Here is a 19383-nt window from a genome sequence, read left to right as displayed (position 1 = left end):
AGCTGCTATGATGTAGCCTCTACTCAGTACAAAACACTAGTATTTTAACAACTTCTCTCATAAAAGGTCTTGGTCGACTCTTGCTGATTTCATAAGCAAGTGCTCTCTGCAAACAGCCAGGCGCTGTGCTCACCCTGTTACACAGAATCACAGAATGGGCAGGGTTGGAAGGGCCCTCTGAGGATCATTTAGTCCGACCCCCCCACAGAGCAGGATCACCTAGAGCACCTTGTACAGGATGGCACCCAGGTGGGATTTGAGTATCTCTGGAGAAGGAGACTCCACAACCTCTCTGGGCAACCTGTTGCAGTGCTCTGTCACCCTCCCAGTAAAGAAGTGCCCCCTCATATTGAGCCGGAACCTCCTGTGCTTCAGTTTGTGCCCGCTGCCTCTCGTCCTGTCGCTGGGCATAACTGAAAAGAGACCGGCTCCATCCTCTTGACACCCTCCCCTCAGGTATTCATATACATTAATGAGGTCATTAATGTATACAAATATCTGTTGGAACCACGCCACTGTTACCACCCCTGAGTGCTTCGGGAGGGCATACGCCTCAGTAAGCCCAAGTAACAAAACACTGCTCTTCTGCAGAAAGGAAGCAGAGATCATGCTGGAATGTATTACCACAACATTTTCATTCACTTCTGTGACTTTTCAGCCTGAAACGTCAAGAACAATTGCAAGTTGCAGCTAAAGCTCCTTTTCTTTACCTTTCCTTTAGGTTTACCTCTCTCTGCCCTTCCTCTCCCTCCAACTCCTTTGAGAACCAGCCTCAAAACCAAGAGCTAGATATCTTAACCTCTGCCCCAACACTGGAGGCCTTTATTGAACCTAAAAAAAGATCAAGGAAGCTGTTTTATAAAATGAGATCATGCTTACCAGCTTTCAGGAAGCAGGAAGGCAGCTAAGATACATAGCTAGGATGCAGCTCCACAAAGTCTCCACAAACTGTGTTCCTACGTGTCCAGTTTTAACTTACCTATATTTTAAGAGCTGGATTATCTTTGAAAAGATAATACGCTTAAGCATAGCCTTTACATGTAACGTCAGTAACTGTATGTAACTCCCAGTGACATAACTGTTTGGTACTTAATTCAGAGATGAACAGTGAAAAAAAAATGGATGAACACTGCTATGTTTTCGCAAATGAGATCCAATTCTAAGGAAGGCAGTCTGAAACACTACAAGTTGGAGGCTCCAAACAATCTTTTTGTGGTCAAACAAATCTCAAGGCTAACCCTACTGATGAAAGGGAAGCTCTAACACCTGGAAATAAATAACAAATAGGCAAAGGCACCACCAGCCAAGCCTGCAGTACGTTCTGCCGATAGGAACAAGCGAGCAGCCCTGCCAGCAGCTTTGTATAGATGATGCCGAGCAGAGCAGAGCTTATGTTACCTGTACAAAATCTCCAGTCACCGAAAATGAGTGGGACGCAAACCACATGCAGTGTGCAGGGAGAGGAAGAGAAGAAGGGCCTCGGGAGAGCTCCGGCACAAACCCCAGCGCAGAAGGCCAGCCAAGGCAGTGGTGTGACACAGGCTGACCTCGCTGCCTGGGAATCCCAGTAGAGCAGCTGAGTCACGGACCAGACCCCATCCAGACCAAAGGCGACTCGACAGGAGAGCCATGGCAACACGGCACGGCACATCGATCTCCATACAAGGGCCTCACACCGTGTCTTGCCATGGATTTTAGCGGAGGGCTCAAACAGTAATTAATGCCTCACTGAACACAGGAGGTGAAAGAGGAAGCCCGTGTATTTGCAAACAGGATGCTGCTCACAAAGTGAGGCCGGTCCAGTGTATGGCCTAGCTCACGGCACCAGTAGCAGCATGGCCTGCCTTCACGTGGCCGTACGGCTCCTAATGTCTCTCACATGAACGGTCAGTAAAGGCGATGGCAAATTCCTTACAGCCAATGAAACTTAGCAGGGAAGAGCCTGACTGTGTTGCATACAAGCAGATAGGAGGACCTAATACCTAGGAGGGGAAGAGAAGCTCTAAAAGAAAACAGGTTTATTTGCAGATTCATCACAGGCTGCATCCAAGAGCTTGATGTCCTTCAGGGACAGTTATCACAAAATGAACTTAAGTCCCACAGCAGTTCTTGAATTCTGTACAGCAGCTCTGCAAGTGGGGCTTCGTTCCCAGGGTCACTTTGTCCCTTTTAACAAGAAAAGCTGATCTCCCACTGACAACCAGCACTTCCACACTCTGGTTAAGAATACAGATTAGTGGAAAAACATTTTATTGTGAATTAAAGAGTTCAAGTGTTTTGCACTCCTTTTTCTCCCTTTCTTTTTAAGAAAGGGAAACAGCGGGGTTTAAAAATTATGTGGATGAGAGAAATAGTCAAAGGTCAGGTGATTCTGCTATAGTCACCTGGAAAAAAATTGGTAGAAGAGTTAGGAACAGAATCCAGGATGCCCGCTGTTTCATCATATGACCAATGCTTTACTGCAGAAGTTAAAGAGATAACAACACAGATATTCTTACACCTGCACAGGAGAAATTCTCTTGGGGGCAGTTTTAGTGACAATAACTTTTAGAACTCTTCTAATGTTCCCATTACAATTCAATATTAATGCACCCATGCCATCCTACAGAATTACACCAATACCTTGGTTTTTTTTGTTAACTAGGTTTGACTTACGAAGGCTTGACTTCTATGAACAGACACAGGCCTGCTAAATTTAAATTCTGCTCCCTGTATCAGATTAGGCTTCATTAAGAAGAAACACAATTCTGTGTGCGTGAGTGTGTGTGTCCCCGACATACAGACAAGTTTTACCTGTAAGAATCTAGCAACAGAAATATTTTTTTCTGCTGAAACCACTGATTTGGAGTAAATACTACGCCAGGATCCTTTTGATCTTTCTAATTCCAGCATCAGTCACTGGATGGACTCAACACATCTACTGTATTTAGGGGTAAAGAGGGATCCAGTCCTATTATTATCACTTCCTTCTACATCTCTCTTCTCTGTGTTTAATGAGCCACTGTAAATTACTACGTTTGCTAGCTCACATGAAGAAGACCAAGTTAATTCCTCCCTGGCTTTCCTCTCCTTAGTACAGGGTATGCAAGCTGTCACATCTTTCAACCAACACTGATCTCTACTTACACGTACAAAAAGCCATAGATTTACATTTAAAAGTAAACAAAAAGGAGTCTGTAAAGCCGCAGGACACCTGGGTACTGGTAGCTGGCATTTTACAGTGTAGAATTTAATCTGAAGTGTACTTTTTTAACAAGGGCTTTGTAGCTTTGATTCAGATCTGTAAAACCATTTAAGACTGGAAAAATCAAAACATCTGGCTTGTCAAGAGATTCATGAAGTTCTGTGGAATTTGATCTGTAATGCCAAGATTTGCTTTCATCTGTATTTCAAGGCAAATTCAGAATATACCAACTGAAATTAGCAGATTGAAGATTAGGCTTGGAACCCCATTACAAACAACAGCAAGGCAAGCCCTCCTTTAGATCACACACACACACACCTAAAATCCTTCTCCAAAGCAACGCGCATTGGTAGTTTCCAGACAGAAAAAGCCAAAAAAGGATGAACTGAACATTACTTGAGTGAAATCAAGCTCTGAGAAGTAGCAGCGGGCTTGTTTTTGAAGCCAAAAGCTTTGAAATAGAATTGTCAGCCCTGACAGACGTGACTGGTTTCAGTCCCAAGACCTACTTGGAAGGGGATTCAGATTAATACCATTTGGGGGGATACATCGAGTCCAGCAGAACGCTTCCAAATGGAGCCCAGTAAATACCATGTCACGTGCAGATGTAAGGCTGAAGGAACGCATCATCCGCAATCCAGCTTTGGGCACATCACGCTGTGTGCCGTTAACGAGGGGCTGCTTTGTTAGTGGGCACAGGGCGCCCTTCTCTCGGGGCTCGCTGAATGGCCTCGTTATTCGTGTAGACCCAGAGGCCAAACTGATGTCATTTTGCATACAATGATCAACACCGCTCACAGCACGCAAAGCAGGAGAGAGACTCTTACGTATTTTTAAGTATTTTAAACAAATGCTAATTATTTATTTTTTAAAAGTCACTTGAAACCAAGCACCTTGTTAACCCAGCCATGGTAAAAGTTGACACTGTGACAGTTCTAGAAGACGTCACTCAATCACCAACATTTCCACAAACATCTAGCACGATGTGCACAAGCCAGGCAACACACTAACAGGCATCAGTCCTAGCCCAATCTTCTTCCACACCTACGTTGAAGCAGAAAGATACAGCAAGGATCCATCTCTAGACTAGGTGACAGCCAGAGATAATGGAATGCCGTACACTTGCCTTATTTCTTTTGCTTCGACACCAAATGCCACCCTCCTAAGTGACTTATCCTTAATCAGCAAGCGTGAGCATCTTGAGGTCATTAGTTACTTTTGTTAACCTCAAACCCCAAACGAAGACGTTTTAACAATATATTTGAAACTTTATAATTTATCAGTGGATCCAAGCCAGCACAATACTTACTTTCTGCCCACCTACTCTGAACATAAAGTGGAGTCGTGTTCCTTCACTTCTGTTGCAAGGGTGGGAGGCATGGAAACCTGAGGATAACGCCAGCCCAAGGACACTCACACAAAACATACCTCGAGAGAGTGAAATGCAGAAAAGAGGAGAATACCCTAGAGAAGCCAGGGATATTGTGGGGCAGAGCAGAACACAGTTGGACAATGGGTTTCAAAGCACAGCCTTGCCATACGGTTTCCTTGCACCCTGTTTATGAAGCGTCTCGTTCTGTTTCTTACCACAAATCAGTTCAGGGCTCTGGGAACAAGATAATCTTTTACTATGGGCTGGTCACAAGGCTGCAGAAGAGCCTTGGTTAAACTAAGCAGTGTACAGATGCATACTGTTGCATTTGGACCTTTATTTTTGAAGGCCAAACTATAAAATCTCTTCCTTCTTGTACAAACACAAGCAAAACAGCCACACTTAAACTTTAAGATGGAGACTTAAACCATAAAAAGCTCACACAGAACAACATCCCGTGCATACTTTCAGCAAACTAAAAAGTATTTAGTCACAAAAGAAAACGCAGGAAGCTGGCCTAAGACCTGGCAGAGCATCACCACACAACCCTAACCACAAAAAAGCAGCTGTTGAGCTGTACATGGCTTCCGCGCTTTCTTTAGCTACAAGCCCAGCATCCAGGCTGCATCACTGCAATGAAAGGCTATGATTACCCACGATGAAGCCAGAAATAACTTGTTTTTACATTTGTTTTTACCTCACCCCTAAATTGCAAGGGTCTTTAGAGATTATTTGGGTTTGAGATCAGAGGTATTTGGGGGGTTTTGCTCCCCTCCCACAGACCTACGCAATTCTCAAGCTCTGCTTTGAAAGTCTTTTTTCTCTTCACAAAGTCCGAGGCTTCCCAGTGTGAGTCACCAGAGGAATCAAAAGGTAAATTCAAAATGCACACAGAAAGTCTTGTGGTTCTCTTTCAACAGAGGAAGCTGTTCTTTGAAGAGCACGGCACAGATCCTGGCCCAAGTTTCTCTGAAACTCTAACCACAACATAACACGGAGATTTTTCCCTCCACCACATCCAACCTAGCTCATTTGCAAATTCATTATTTTAATCAGAAATCAGAGTTAATAAATTAGACAAAGATAAAGTTCAGAGTAAATAGCTAACACAGTTTCAAATCAATCCTAGCATCTCTGCCCTCTCTGGCTGCTCTCCTTACAAGCCAGTTAAGTAAGGCGCACATATGCACTCAGCTACTGAAGTATTTAACAGAACACTGCCTCAAGCCCATCCGGGTCCATGGGGCACTGTTGGAAAGTAGAGTGAAAGGAAAACCTGCTCCTCTCCTCCTGAAACTTCTCCTACATTACTACAGCCAAGGAATCCCAGTTTCTAGTTACACCAATGCAAAAAAAAAAAACAACTAAGATTTATTAGAGCGCTCCAGATATTCACATATCATCATATAAAGCACGTCTCTGCAGCAGCATATTAGAAACAGCAATAGCATGGTTTAAGGACAAACACATCTGACAGCAAACATTATTCGTAAAGTGATTGATTTGCACAGCTCCAAACAGTACAACTTTCCAACTAACATTGATAAGGGATGTATATTTTTGCTAAAAGGCCAAGTTTTTCAGCACATCCGCGAGTTTTATCCATCCTTCATGCAGGAAACTCATGCCCTTCCAGCGCAAGTAAAAATATCTTTTTAAGGCCAAATATCAGGTTTCCCAGGAGCAAGCACTTAACATCAAACTTCACATCTCGTAAGGGCTTTCCAAAAATCTCTAATACCAGGCTGCACGTCTGTACTGGAACTGGTAAGGAATACGAAACAATTTTAGTGAAAAGCCACAGTGAAACCTAACTAGCCCATTTAAAATAAAAAGGGGAAAGTATAAATAGCAAAATTTAATACATATACATGGCTTTACACAGAGAATGTGGTATTACCAGCTCTGTAACCAATTGAAACACGGACAGAAGTCTAGAATGCTGATTACATTCTTCTATAGGGATAAAAAAAATTATTTGTTTTTTATTGGGTCTATGCGTAACATTTGCATCTTGTTACCACTGCTATTCTAGCTTTAAAAGTTTTCAGACATTCCTCAAGGGTTTATCTTAAGCACGTTTTTATTAAGTTCCCTTCTTTAAAAAATGAGATCCAGTTAGTTTTGACGCGCGTTGCCTTTGACAATGATAATCTTTGTCCTTTCCAGCTGCAGCAAATTTAAGATAATCTCTTTTTCAAGTGGACTTTATTAATCTTCCAAATGAAATACCATCCCGAGGTAAAACAATTATTTCCAGTTCAACTCTTAGTAACAGTTAAGTCTCTGCTGGAAAAGGCGACTAACATCTGGCCAACTCAATATCTGTACCAATTAAGAACAATTTTGAAACCATAATATACAAATCTATTCAAGCATTCAGAGCAAAGATCACTACAGACAGATCAGCAGCCTTCTTGCAGTTAAAAGGAAGGAGAAAAAAAAAAAAGAGAAAGAAGATGGAGAGCAGGGAATGACTGCAGCAGGTTTTCACCAAGTCAGCAGACTGGCTGGCCACACAGCAGCATTTTGCCTGTCATAACACACAGCGACGCACTTAGGTCTTAAAGTAGATCTCTGGAAGCTGACGGCTGGCTGCCTCCCAGGAGTGCAAGGGGACCGGCTGCCCCTCGCCAGGGGCACGCACTGTCCCCAGCATCGCTGCGCCACATCTGCCAGACATGTGCATTTGGACGTCCCGCCTTCGCCACGCTGGCTGGTGATGCTTCAGCCTCAAACAGCAATGTAACGTGGCTAATTAGGGAGGGAGGAAACTCATTTGCTCCCCCCCTCCCCAATAAGCAAGTAGATTTAAACATCCGGATGCAGTTTACAACAGCACCACAACCATCACCCCTCAGTACAACTGTCAAGGGCCCCAGCTGTCCGAGGAAGGCAGTTACACAGTGATAGCCTGCTCCACTTTCACATCCCAGCACTTTTTTTTTTATACAAATAACCTAAAAAGATCACGGTAACCCCAGATCCCTTTCGGGCAGTGGCACAGTCACATGCACACAATTAAACCTGTTTATCTCGCTCTACTTACCCATGGAGAGAGGGCAGGATAGATCCCAAATTCAAACACTGGTCATTTAGAAACCCCATGATTCTTTGATTTCAGCTCAAAGGGGGCAAGACAGCTGGTTTGAGGTTTTTTCCTGTCTAGAAATACATTTGTGTGTATTTCAGCTTATGACAAAGATCTGACTTTAACCTACATTTCAAGATGCTGAAAGACTGGAAGAAGAATTTTCCATCACATTAGTTTGACTGCAAAGAAAGTGGACATGGTTACCATTACCACTAAAAGGGTAATAACATTAAAAAAAAAAGTTACAAAGGATTTGGAATCAGATCTATTGCCAGAAGCTCTGTTAAATGCTAGCATAAGTTAGGGTGGGGAATTTTAGGTTCATTTTCTCCTATAAGCCTCCTCCAACTGTAAACTCCAACAGCTGAAGTCACAATGCACCCTGTAAAATCATGATCGCTACTAAAAAAATATTGTAAGATTAAGGCAACATGTTAATTACAAAAAGACCCAAAAATTATACACTATTTTGGTAAAATAACGTGGTCTGGGGAAAGAAAAAAGCACAGTTTTGGTCTGAAATATCTGCTAGGCTCCTAGGGGGAACATTTTCTCATTTGTAGGTCAGATACAAACAAAACATGGGTAAAAGATGACCTAGGTGCTCTGTTGACTACGTGCTCTAGTATTTTTTTTTTTAATATATATAGCTCAGAACTCCCAAATAGTTTCTTGCATTAGTGTCCAAAAAAAAAAAAAACCAAAACTGGGGGGGACACAATAAAGGAGTTGAACATGTTATCTGACAAAAAGCCATCTGTAATGACAAAAAATTGCACAGAGAATTTCATCGGAAAGAACATCTTAGATGATTTCAGCTATTGTTTTTAAGAGTAGCAGTAGTGTTACCTCTAAAACACATGAAACAAAAAGCAATTATTTCAACTCTGAATTCAAACATTGCATTTTTCAATTCACTAGTATGCTATAATGAGTTTGTGTCTTCAACAACATACAAGCATATGTTCTTGAAAAGAAGCTATTCACTTGAGCAGTATTCACTGACTTAGGAACACAGTCATCCGTCCACCCCGTGTTTTCCTGGTAAGAAAATAGTTTAAATAAGGAGGTTTTCCTAGCTGTGCCCTCCTAAATCAAGTGGTCATCTTGGAGAGAGAGAAAAAGCTTCCGTTGTTCTAGGAAATAAAGGTAACATCTGCTTAAGTGTTACTGCACATCACGATGGTGTCTAACTGGTCAGGTCATAAGGCCTTGTTGCTTCAAAGAAGGCTGCCTCCTTCTGCTGGTTCTAGAGTTAAGCAAAATGGTTATGTGGGGAGAGACAACACCAGCAGTGAATAAAAGCATTCCAACAGGCCCAGCAAACACGGTATTTCCAGCAAGAAGATACCTGCGACCTGGAGCAGCGCCACTTCAAAAGACCCCCTGTCCATACGGCCAAGGGGCTGCACATCTCCCTGTCCGGCTTTTCAAATGCTTGCACAGCTTTGCAAGATCACAAACCCACGTTAGAAACTTGTGCGTGCACTTAGCTCTACACAGGCCCTCACAACATTGTCAGGAGACAGGCAAGAGACTAATATTCCATTTGGAGAACATTTCCCTAAACAAAACTTGAACATAAAAGGATCCCTGGCAAGATAATGGAAACACAAAGCACGTATTTATATACGTGTTCGTATGCATACACGTGTCATGACAAAGAACCTGTTCCCTAAAAAAAAACCTACAAACATGCAAATACTTGTACCAGTCTTTCCAGGACTGCTGACAAACACTGCAATGCCACATTAGCTCAGGGTAATGTAATCAAATGGACTAATCTACTCCGTCTGCAAGAATTAAAACAAAAACAACACGATACTACCTCGTAAGCATGCCAAAGCATGCTCAAGGCCACCAATGAGAAAACCAATCCACCCCAAAAGAGCGAAAGGTGTGGTGTCCATCTGTCCAGTGAAGGTCACAGAAGAGAGTAATAACCACTCCAGTTATAACAGGAACAAGCGTAAAAGACAGACTGCAAATATAATTCTAGTGTGATGCACGCTGGTGTGTATTAACCAAATTTTTATTCTCAAGCTTTAGGAGAAAAATCTGTTGTGAAAGCAGGAAGGGTGGCAAGAATAAGGTTTGCGATTGCCTACAGAGGCCCCCTTCACTCCATTACATTTATTTGGAGTATGCAATAACTTAGATCACACAAGGAGTTAGACCTGAATGAAGAGAGCGGGGTGAAAATTTGCTGAACACAAGCAAGTGAGCGCACACCAGACAGCACCAACTATGTACCAGCAGCAAAACTCAACTTAAATGACCCATTAGTCTCCTCTTTGGTAAGGAAAAACCCACAAAAAAATCACGCACCCATTAAAAAGAAGAAGTATCCCCAGCTTTTGGTGACGCAGCCCACACCCGACACATACCTTCCTTGCACAAGCCACCACCAAACACCACTTCCCCTCAGCACCACTGCTCCCATCTCCGTGGTGCCAACCATAAAAACAAACAACCCCACGGCGTGACGGCATCTGCCGTTCTACAGCAAAAAGAGGCCAACTGCTTTCCATCCAGATGCAGGGGGTGCTGCAGCCATGAAGCACAAAAGCTTAGAAACGAAGGCACAGCAGCCTGAAGAAATTGGACTTTTTTAGCGAACACGAAATTATTACTTAAAACCAGAAATTATTACTTGAACAGAATATTCCTGCCTAAAAAACCTCTCTAAACTAAGCTAATTCACAGGGATAGCTCTGTTATAAAAGCTGAAGTATGCAAAGAGCACACTGCAGCTCTGTTACCCTGGACGGAAGAAATTCAGGCATGCTTCACAGGCCACACAGCCAAGAAACGCTGGCTACCTCCAGGAAGAGAAAAATAGAAAAGGATTAAATTTATTCTGCAAGAAAAACACAAGCGAGACAACACATTTTAAGCCTGAAGATGACAAAACCCCAAAACGGGAGCATTCACGTTAGTCCCAAGGGACAGATAGCTCACAGACAATGCAGGAATTTCCCTGCAGAATCCCAACTACCTTTTTTTTTTTTTTTTCCTGGCCTCCATCTCCGCCACAGAGACATCGAGCAGGCAAATACAGCAAAGCAAAGAGAACGCTATCAGCCGCCAGGAAAAGAGCACCATCTGAAATCCCAGGGCTTCCCAACAGGCTAGAGGAAACCTCGGGATTACCAGGGCTTACAATGGCTGTCGTCGGGGCTTTTGTTGCCGTTTTGACCCATTCAAAGAAACATCTTTCCGCACGAACCCTCCCCTGCAGCATTCGCAGCCCAAATATTGCAGCACTGAGCTAATTTCGGAGAGCTGGCGGACGAAACCGACTACTGGTTAGCCCGGAAAACGGAGAGCGGCTAAATTTAGGAGGAACCTCAGCGATGCGCTGCTAACAACGGCTTATTGCCCTTCCCCAAAAAGAGGGGGAGAGAGGGATGGGGGGGGGGGGGGGTCGAGCCAAGCGCCGGGGCCCCGGGAGGGCCCCCCCAGACCCCAACCCCGTCCCCCCAGACCCAAACCCCATCCCCCCAAGACCCAAACCCCGTGTGTTTCCCCCCCCCCCCCCCGGCTCACTTTCTCTTGTACTCGTCCCTCTCCCGCTTGACTTTGGCCAGCACGTTGTAGAGCGCCCGGATCTCGGGGGTGATGGTGTCGATCTGCACGCCGACGCCGTCCGGGTGGATCCAGGAGACGCCGGGGCCCTGCACCGTCTCCAGCCCCCCGCCGCCGGTGCGCCGCACCTGGGTGTAGCTCCAGATGGTCCCGGGCAAGCGGCCGTAATGCGGCGGGGCCGGGCCGGCCGCGGGGCCGCCCGCCAGCCCCGCGGCGGCCAGGGGGAGGCCGCCGTCGGTCTGCACGGCCTGGTCGCGGGAGAAGGTCTTGTAGCGCAGGCGGCGGTCGCGCTCGCTCTGCTGGGCCGCCAGCTGCTTCTCCAGCAGCCGGTTGCGCCGCTCCAACTCGTGCACCTTGGCCAGGAAGCAGCGGAACCGCACGTTCAGCCCCTTCAGCAGGTGGATGTTGGAGCCCAGGTCGTTCCGCAGCGCCGCCGTCACCGGCGGGCCGCCGGACACTCCCGGAGGGCCTCCCGAGCCGCCGGAGCCGCCGCCGGGGCCGGGGCCCAGCGGGCAGGGCGCAGCCCCGCCGGCAGCCGCCGCGCCGGGGGCGAAGGCTCGGGCCATCTCCCCGAAAAGCAGCGAGTTCATGGCGGGGGGAGCGGGGCCGGGAGCGGCAGCGGGAGGAGGAGGAGGAGGGGAAGAAGAAGGACGGGGCGCCGCCGCCTCGCGCTCCTTGCGGCTGCCGCCGCCACTGCCGCAGCCGCCGCCGCGGTACCGGCACCCAGCGGCCGGCGGCGCGGGGCGGGACCGGGAGCGGCTCCGCCCGGCCGCGCCCCCGGGGGCTGCGGGCAGCGTCGCGGCCACTCCCCCCCTCCCCGCCCGCACGGAGCCTCACCGGCACCTGCCGGCAGCGAGGCCTGGGCTTGTGGGGGCCGGGGAGCCGCCGCCTTCGGGCAGCGGCGGGGCCTTGGCCCGGCCTGGCTGCGGGCTTCCAGCACCGCCCGGCAGCGCCTCGCTGGGCCGGCCCAGCTCGGTCGGTTGGCGTGCAGGGAGCCCAGAGAAGGGCAACGAGGCTGGTGGGGGGTCTGGAGAACAAGGCTTAGGAGGAGAGGCTGAGGGAGCTGGGGGCGTTCGGTCTGGCGAAGAGGAGGCTCAGGGGAGACCTTATCGCTCTCTACAGGTACCTTACAGGAGGCTGTAGCGAGGCGGCGCTGGTCTGCTCTCCCATGTGCCTGGTGACAGGACGAGGGGGAATGGGCTAAAGTTGCGCCACAGGAGGTTTAGGTTGGATATTAGGAAGAACTTCTTTACCGAAAGGGTTGTGAGGCATTGGGATGGGCTGCCCAGGGAAGTGGTGGAGTCACCGTCCCTGGAGGTCTTTAAAAGACGTTCAGATGTAGAGCTTGGTGATGTGGTTTAGTGGAGGACTTGGTAGTGTTAGGTCAGAGGTTGGACTGGGTGATCTTGGAGGTCTCTTCCAACCTAGATGATTCTGGGATTCTCTGACACCCCAGGGCCGGCCCTCACGGTGCCCTCCGGCTGCGCCTTCCCAGCCCTGCCCCGGGCTGAGGGGAGCCGGCCGGCGGTGGGCTGAAGGCACAAGGGATGAGGTTGTCAGCCGCCATCGGAACCCTTGAAGCGTTGTTACAATCTGGTAATTAAGTTATTAAATAAGTGTTTCCCGCTTACTGCTCCTGGACCTCTGGGCCGCTCAGCAATCAACGCGATGGTTTAATTGAATTGCGCGATCGCTGCGGCGTGTCCAAGAGGCGCCCAGCCGAGCAGCAGCACCGAGCTCAAAGATCGGTAGGGATCTCCTCCTGTATGGTATAAATGGGGGGATGGCTTTTGGAACAAAAGACGATGCTTTCAGGAGCTCTCGAAGCAAGCCTTGCAAAACCAACCCTTGTAGGTGTTGGGGAGCTCTCGGGTCACAGTGCGGCACCTTTCCCACCACCCCCAGGATCTCGTGTGCGCACCTCCTGTGTTTGCCCAGCACCACCTGGAAAAAATGAACGTGCCAAGGCGGAGGCTCGCTGTTACCGAGGTGACTCAAAGAAACACCCAAAGTGATCTTGCTGAGCGCGCAGTGCCCGGCTGCCGCCCATGGTGGCGGCGCTGGCCGTTGAGGAGCAGCCGTCACACCATCCGCACGGAGCTGCAATGGCACTGGTGCTGGGCAGGGCTCCGAGGACAGGCCCTGGCCTAGGCTGGGCAACCCAGGCCCCAGGGCTTTCCCAGGACTGAAGCGGGTCCCAGGGCTGTGCAACTGGGGAGCCCAGAGCAACGCACCTGTAGCTTGCATCACTCTGTGGGGTTTGCCACGACAACTTATTAATGGCAGGAATGTCCTCAGGTGCAGATAGTGAGGTTACTGTTAGGAGCAGCAGTCCAGCAAGAGCAGATTTGGCCATTTACCCCAGATCTGGGTAATCCTCCAGAATTTAGTGGTGACCCCTTGCATTGCCTTGAGCATCCTTTGGTGCTGCACCGCACCCTCTGCCGTGCTGAACAATGCACAATTTTTATTTTTCTTTCCTTAAGGAAGCAGGAAAAACTCAGAGAGTGAGTTCAGATGGGAACTCACTACCAAAGCTCGCTAATCAACAAGCCCCTCCACCAAGCCTAATTGGCTTTGCACCACACCCAGGGTAAGGTCACTGCCAGCAGCCATTGCAGTGAGTGAGCCTCTGGCATCCCTCAGCAGCCCCTCCCAAGGACAGACTGATTTCCCCACCATCCCAAATCAATGACACCAGCAACAATTAACAAGGATTAGGGCTCTTCGGGGAAAGGGGAGGCTTTGTTCCGTGAGGCTTTGCCCACCTGTGGTCCAGCACCATGTCAAAAGCTGAGAGCATGGGATACTGGAGCGGTGATTAGTGTCTTCCTATTTGGAGAGGTAGGAAAAGGGATGGGAAATGGTGCTACTTCTGAACACAGAAACCATCCCGTGCCAGCATCGATTAAATCGTGGTGACCGCAGCTAGCCCTGCTAAGAATGATGCTTCCCATTCGTTTTCATTCTCAGCCCAGAGGCAACATTTGCTTCAGCCCGAAGTGGGCTGGGGGGGAGAAGCTGCGCTGGGAGAAGTGGGCTGGACTTGTCGTCGTCATCACGCACCTGCAGAGGCCTGGTTCTTACACTCCCTTGGTGCAGGCGAAAGGTTCGTGGTGCTGGGGGAGCAGCGTGGTACCCAAGGCTGGGCTGGCACCTGCCTGCACCTCTGCAGTCACATCTGATGGGACGACACCTACGGGACCCGCTCACATCAGCGCCTGGGGTTGCTGGCTCAGTGCTAAGGGGCTCGGGAGCAGGTTCATAGCCAATGCCAATGTTTTAACGCATGGTAGCGTCCTTCGTGTGCAAACCTCAGCAACTATTTCAGGGCTGCTCTGTGCATCTGCTTAGTGGTCCTGTACTCGTTTTCTCAGTGCTTCGTTAGCCTGGAAGACACCAACCCAAGGAATTTGTCAGCTGAGCCCTGGTGCCCGGGAACATCTTTGCCCAGGGCTTTCTGCATCGTGCAAAAACCCAATGGCTGCAACATCACCCCTGAAAAACTCAGTGGCTGCTGTCCTCATGGCATCATCCCCAGGTCTCTGCTTTCTTTGGGTTTTCCTTAATGGCCACATCTGCTGGTCGGAGCCCAGGGATGGAAAGTGGTGATTTGCATGACCCAGGCTTTTTTTTTTTTTATAAGAATTGACAGAATTTTTACAGGCACCTCTCCCGGATGGGTATTTAACGTAGAGGATGCTGTACCTTACGGCCCTGCCAGCCACTGGGGGCAGACTGCAGGAAAACAGCTTCTCTGAGGGCGTAATAATCATATATAACACAGACTTTGGAAAATAATAATAAAAAACAATGATAAAGGGGGTTATGAGGGACAGGACCATGTGGAAAGCCCCCCTGGGGAGCACCTTGCACTCTGAACACCGAAAATATTTGGGATGGGAGCTACCATTGCTCACGCAGAAGAGCTGCTGGAAGCTGCCACAAGCAGCAGCGTGCTCCTCATTGCCTTCTGAGGCGCTCTCTCCTCCCCAAACTTGCCTTTTCTAAGTGTTTCATCCCACTGTATTTTCTACCTATTCCATTAGCACCATGTGAAATGCAAACAGCTGAGCTGAAACCCAGCACCTTCTCCCCTTACAGCTCTGTTCCTTGGCCAGCCAGCTCCATTAACTTTTTCAGAGGTAAAAAAATCTCAGTTTGCCACATTTGGTTTTCCTTTACATGCCAGCACTGCAAAGCAGAGCGCAGCTGCACAGAAAGTCTGCCAGGAGCTCACTCCCACTCTTCCAAGCTTGCTAAATCTGCCCTCCAAGCACCACTGGTGCAGAAGACAGAGCTGCGCTGAGCAGCTTCAGCACCGGACTCATCCCCATCCCCTCTGCCAGATCTGGCCCCTGCTGAATCTCTGCGCACCCAGGATTCTCCCAAAATTGTTGCCACAGATGGAAGGACGCGCTTCCATCAGCATCACCCCCCACCCCAACCGTGCCCTGCGCAGGTGAGCCGGTGTTCCTGCCGGGATGTTTTCTACCCCAGTGATACCAATGTTTCCCTTCTGCATGGAGATGAGATAAATATTTTGGAAACAAATCTTCTGCACCGGGTTCGACCTGAATGGCGGGTGAATTAAGGGGACAGGGATTCAGACACAGAGGTGCTTTGGGGAGAGCATCCGCCAGCCGGAGTGGTTGAGACACGTCGTGGGACGGCCTTGGAGACTGTGGCAATGTTCACTGCTTCCTCAGTAACCAAATATTTGCATCTGTATTGAGTAGGGCAGCAAATATGCCCCGATAAGCCTGTACAGGCCACTGCAGGTGTGCTTTAGCTCACACTAATTGCTATGGCAATTTATCAAGGATAATTGCAGGATGCCGCAGGATTAATTCTGCGTGCGCCCAAATCCCTGCTTTCAGTCCCATCAGTGCTAAGCTCCCGGGGGTGCCGTGCTGGCTAACCCAGGCACAGAACCATGCTGGGTGATTCCGTCCCTGTCCGGTCGTTTCTCCTTTGCTCCCCCTCACTTTGCACCGAGCGGAGCAGAGCACGCGTGGCCGTCCCACACCATTCAGGTGCAGCTTCAGCTGCCTCTCCAAGACTCTCTTCCACCCGCTCAGCACCTTCATTCCTCGTGCTGTGGGATTTCAGCCCGGTACGTGCCCAGGATGGAGAAGAGCCGATGGCAGCACAAAGATGCTGGAGCTGCTCCGTGCTCACTGACGTGGGCGCCACATGCCACCAGCTCTCCTCTCCCTACGAATCTGCACCGAGCTCAGGCACTTGCTGGCATCCCCCCCGAAGGGCACAGCAGAAGAGCTTGTGGTGCTTCCCTGCCTGCACGCAGCCGGAGGACCTGCAGGCAGCAGCAGGAGCTCTGTACACCGCCAAGTCAAAATTTCCCATCCAAAACACAGCAATAACTCCTGTGGTGGCCAAAGGCCAGCTGGAGGCGTTGACGAGCGACTGGGAGCAACCACTGGGAGCTGCCCAGCCAGCGCTGGTTTGCTGCTCCCCCAGCACTGGGCGCTTCTTGGCTCCCCGCTCCGCTCCATGGCTGGTCCCCAGGGCTGAGGGGCTGCTCTTTGCTGCCCAGCCTTGAACCCGCTGCCCGGCCTGGTGCATCACCGGGGCTGACTCAGCTCACTGGAGCCACTCTCCCTGCGGGTTTCCCAACGTCCCCGGGGTGGAGCGCCCTGACGGACGCCTGCTCGTCAGTGACTGCCAGCCCGTGGATGTCTTTCCTCTGTGCTGGCCGCCTCAAGTCGCTGAGCTCATTAAGGCAGAAGTGCTGACAGCGGGCAAAGCGCGGAGCGAGGGATGAGAAATGCGAATGACCTGGAGATGGGGAGCCGTGCCTTTAATGTCCGATTTCATCATTAGCAAATAGTTCTTTTTTTGTCATCAAATAGGAGGAATAATTAAAGGATGGAGCCGGGCTGGATGTGTTTGTTCATTAAAAGGATTAAAAAAACGGCCTGGCAGAAGCTCCTTTTTGGTACCACCGCCAACACAGCGGCTGATCAGAGCCACCCGTTAGGGGTTGGAGCCCTGATTCTATCGGACCGGCACACGTGGGCACTGATTTCAGTTCTCCCTGCTCCCCGAGGCTGTGATTTCTCCACCCTCAAGGCCAGGAACCCAGCTCCCGAGCTGAAACCCAAATCCCACTTAGGGAGAGGCAAACTCTTCGACAGCCCCAAACATCCCCCTGGCTGAAGCATTTTCCCAGTCAAAGCCTTTCTGTTATTCCTCCCCCCTTCCTTCAGCGCAAGCTGTTTGCCCAAATGCTGCTGCAAGGGGGTTCCCGTGCTGCTCACCGCCCTGCCAGGGCTGCAGTTCAGTTTCCCAGCCCATGATTACGAGAATTGCTCTAAAATCTCATCAGGGCAGCGGTGGCCAGTGGAGCAGGTGGCATTCCCACCCCCTAGACCTCGCACAGTGCTCGGTGTCCCCAAAACAACGACAACAAAAAAAACCAATTCTCTTCGATGAAAAAGCTTGAAAATACCCGCCCCAGGGCCCTGCTTGCCCACATCCCACGCACTGACGCCTGGGTGCTTTCCCACTGCCTTTAATCCTGTCCTTGCTGCGTGCTGGAGCCCGTTAGAAGCATCGTGGCTACAGCCAGCAGCACAAGTGCGATGCAGCAGCTCAGGGACAGTCGTGGGGCAGGGACAGAGGCAGGGGCTCGGAGCGAACCTACAGTAAAGCACTTTTATTTTTAATATTTCACAGCTTGCACCTTTCTTTTGCTTTCTCCTCCAAGCCTTGCTGGAGTGCTGCCTGGTTTTATGCTGCCTCAAAAGCGAAACGCTTTCTGATTTCTATAAAGGCGAAGGAACTTGCAACGGGCCTTAGGGGCAATAAATCGGGAGCTGTAGCTCTCTCCCTATCACCACTGCCAAAAAAATAAATAAAGAAAAAAATCCGGGGGTGGGGATTTAGCCTTTTTCTTTTCCCCCTTGGAAAGCAGGAAGGGGGCAACCACCCCTGGTTGTTGCATCTCCACCTAGGAGGGGGCGCAGCCCTGAAGTGCTTTCACCTCAAAACCCCTTGAGCGTCTTTCCAGAAAGTTTACAGAAAGGTGGAAATTCTGTCAAAGACATGAATTTTGTCACCCGCAAACTGCGCTGTTTGCCACAGGGGGTTTTGCTCACCACGTTGCAGGAGCGCTTCTTGCATCGCGTGAGGAGTCGGGAAGGGTCGCGGAGTCCCGGGGAGCTCCTGCCGGGGGAAAACTGGGATGGGAGGCGGGGAGGAGCCTGGTGCAGGAACACCTCGAGCAGCGTCCCGGCAGTGCCCCAGCAGAAACTGGGCCACAACAGGGGAAAGCGGCAGGGATGTGGTAGGAAAGGGAGCCTTTGGTGCCATAATACACACGGTAAGACTCCCCGGAATTTAGACAGCAAGCTTCTTGCTCTAAATTTCTGCAGTGGTGCCCAAGAGCCCAGAACTTCTGTGGTGAGGCTCCACCGTGATCTTCCCAAAGGCACGATTGGAGCGTCCTGCCTGAAAAACAAGCCGCGAGGACACGCGCCTGGGGAGATAAATCACTTCTCCGTCGGAAAAACTCTGGGGAATCTTCCGCAGCGGCCAGACGCTGCCACTCGCAGGGTGTTTGTGCTCAGCAGTCGTAACCCCGTGGCTGGTTCAAAAACACATCCAGGCAATTGTGGCAAGAGACGTAGCAGAGGAGAGGAACTCGGCTCTAGACCTGGTTGGGAACGCTGCTACCAGTGCAGAGGAGGGTGGGATGAAGGCTTCCCGACCTCAAAGGGCAGCCCAGGGACAGAGCATCCACTGTGCCAACCCGCAGGGAGGGATAAAACCATCTCAGCAGTGGCAGCAAATTAATTGAGGCTGGCAGGGGCCTTTGCACCCACTGCTGGCTCAAAATTAATTAATAAACAACCACCCAGGTTTGACCCAGCATGAACAGGCACCACAATGAGTTCTGGTTGTCTTGGGGAAGCTCTTACCCACAAAGCCAGATGCGGAGCAATCACAGAGGTCCCAGCATTTCGGGCATCTAAGGATAGTTCCCAAAACGTCTTTCAAATAAACTATCTGGGGGAGGGAGGTCGATGTTAATGTCCAGCTAGCGGTTTGGTTCATCAACCTGAGCCACTTGTACCTGTTTTGAGGCAATTCTCCCCCTCCCAACTCCCTTGCTCCTCTTAA

At 49.7% G+C, this 19383-nt stretch overlaps 1 protein-coding gene across 2 annotated transcripts in view; it reads right to left on the bottom strand.

The window, feature by feature from the left end:
* The window catches only part of IFFO2 (intermediate filament family orphan 2), a 42982-nt gene extending 31046 nt beyond the window's left edge, over positions 1 to 11936 (bottom strand). For both annotated transcript variants that reach the window (XM_040533980.1, XM_040533981.1), the window contains exon 1: positions 11200 to 11936. In XM_040533980.1, the coding sequence (XP_040389914.1) occupies positions 11200 to 11828 (629 nt within the window). In that variant the 5' untranslated portion in view covers positions 11829 to 11936. The remainder of the gene's footprint in view (positions 1 to 11199) is intronic.
* Positions 11937 to 19383: the final 7447 nt, after the last annotated feature.

The sequence above is a fragment of the Cygnus olor genome, chromosome 21 (assembly GCF_009769625.2).
Source record: "Cygnus olor isolate bCygOlo1 chromosome 21, bCygOlo1.pri.v2, whole genome shotgun sequence".
Lineage (NCBI taxonomy): Eukaryota > Metazoa > Chordata > Aves > Anseriformes > Anatidae > Cygnus > Cygnus olor.
Note: the sequence above shows the minus strand (reverse complement) of the source record. Positions and strands in the feature narration are given on the sequence as shown.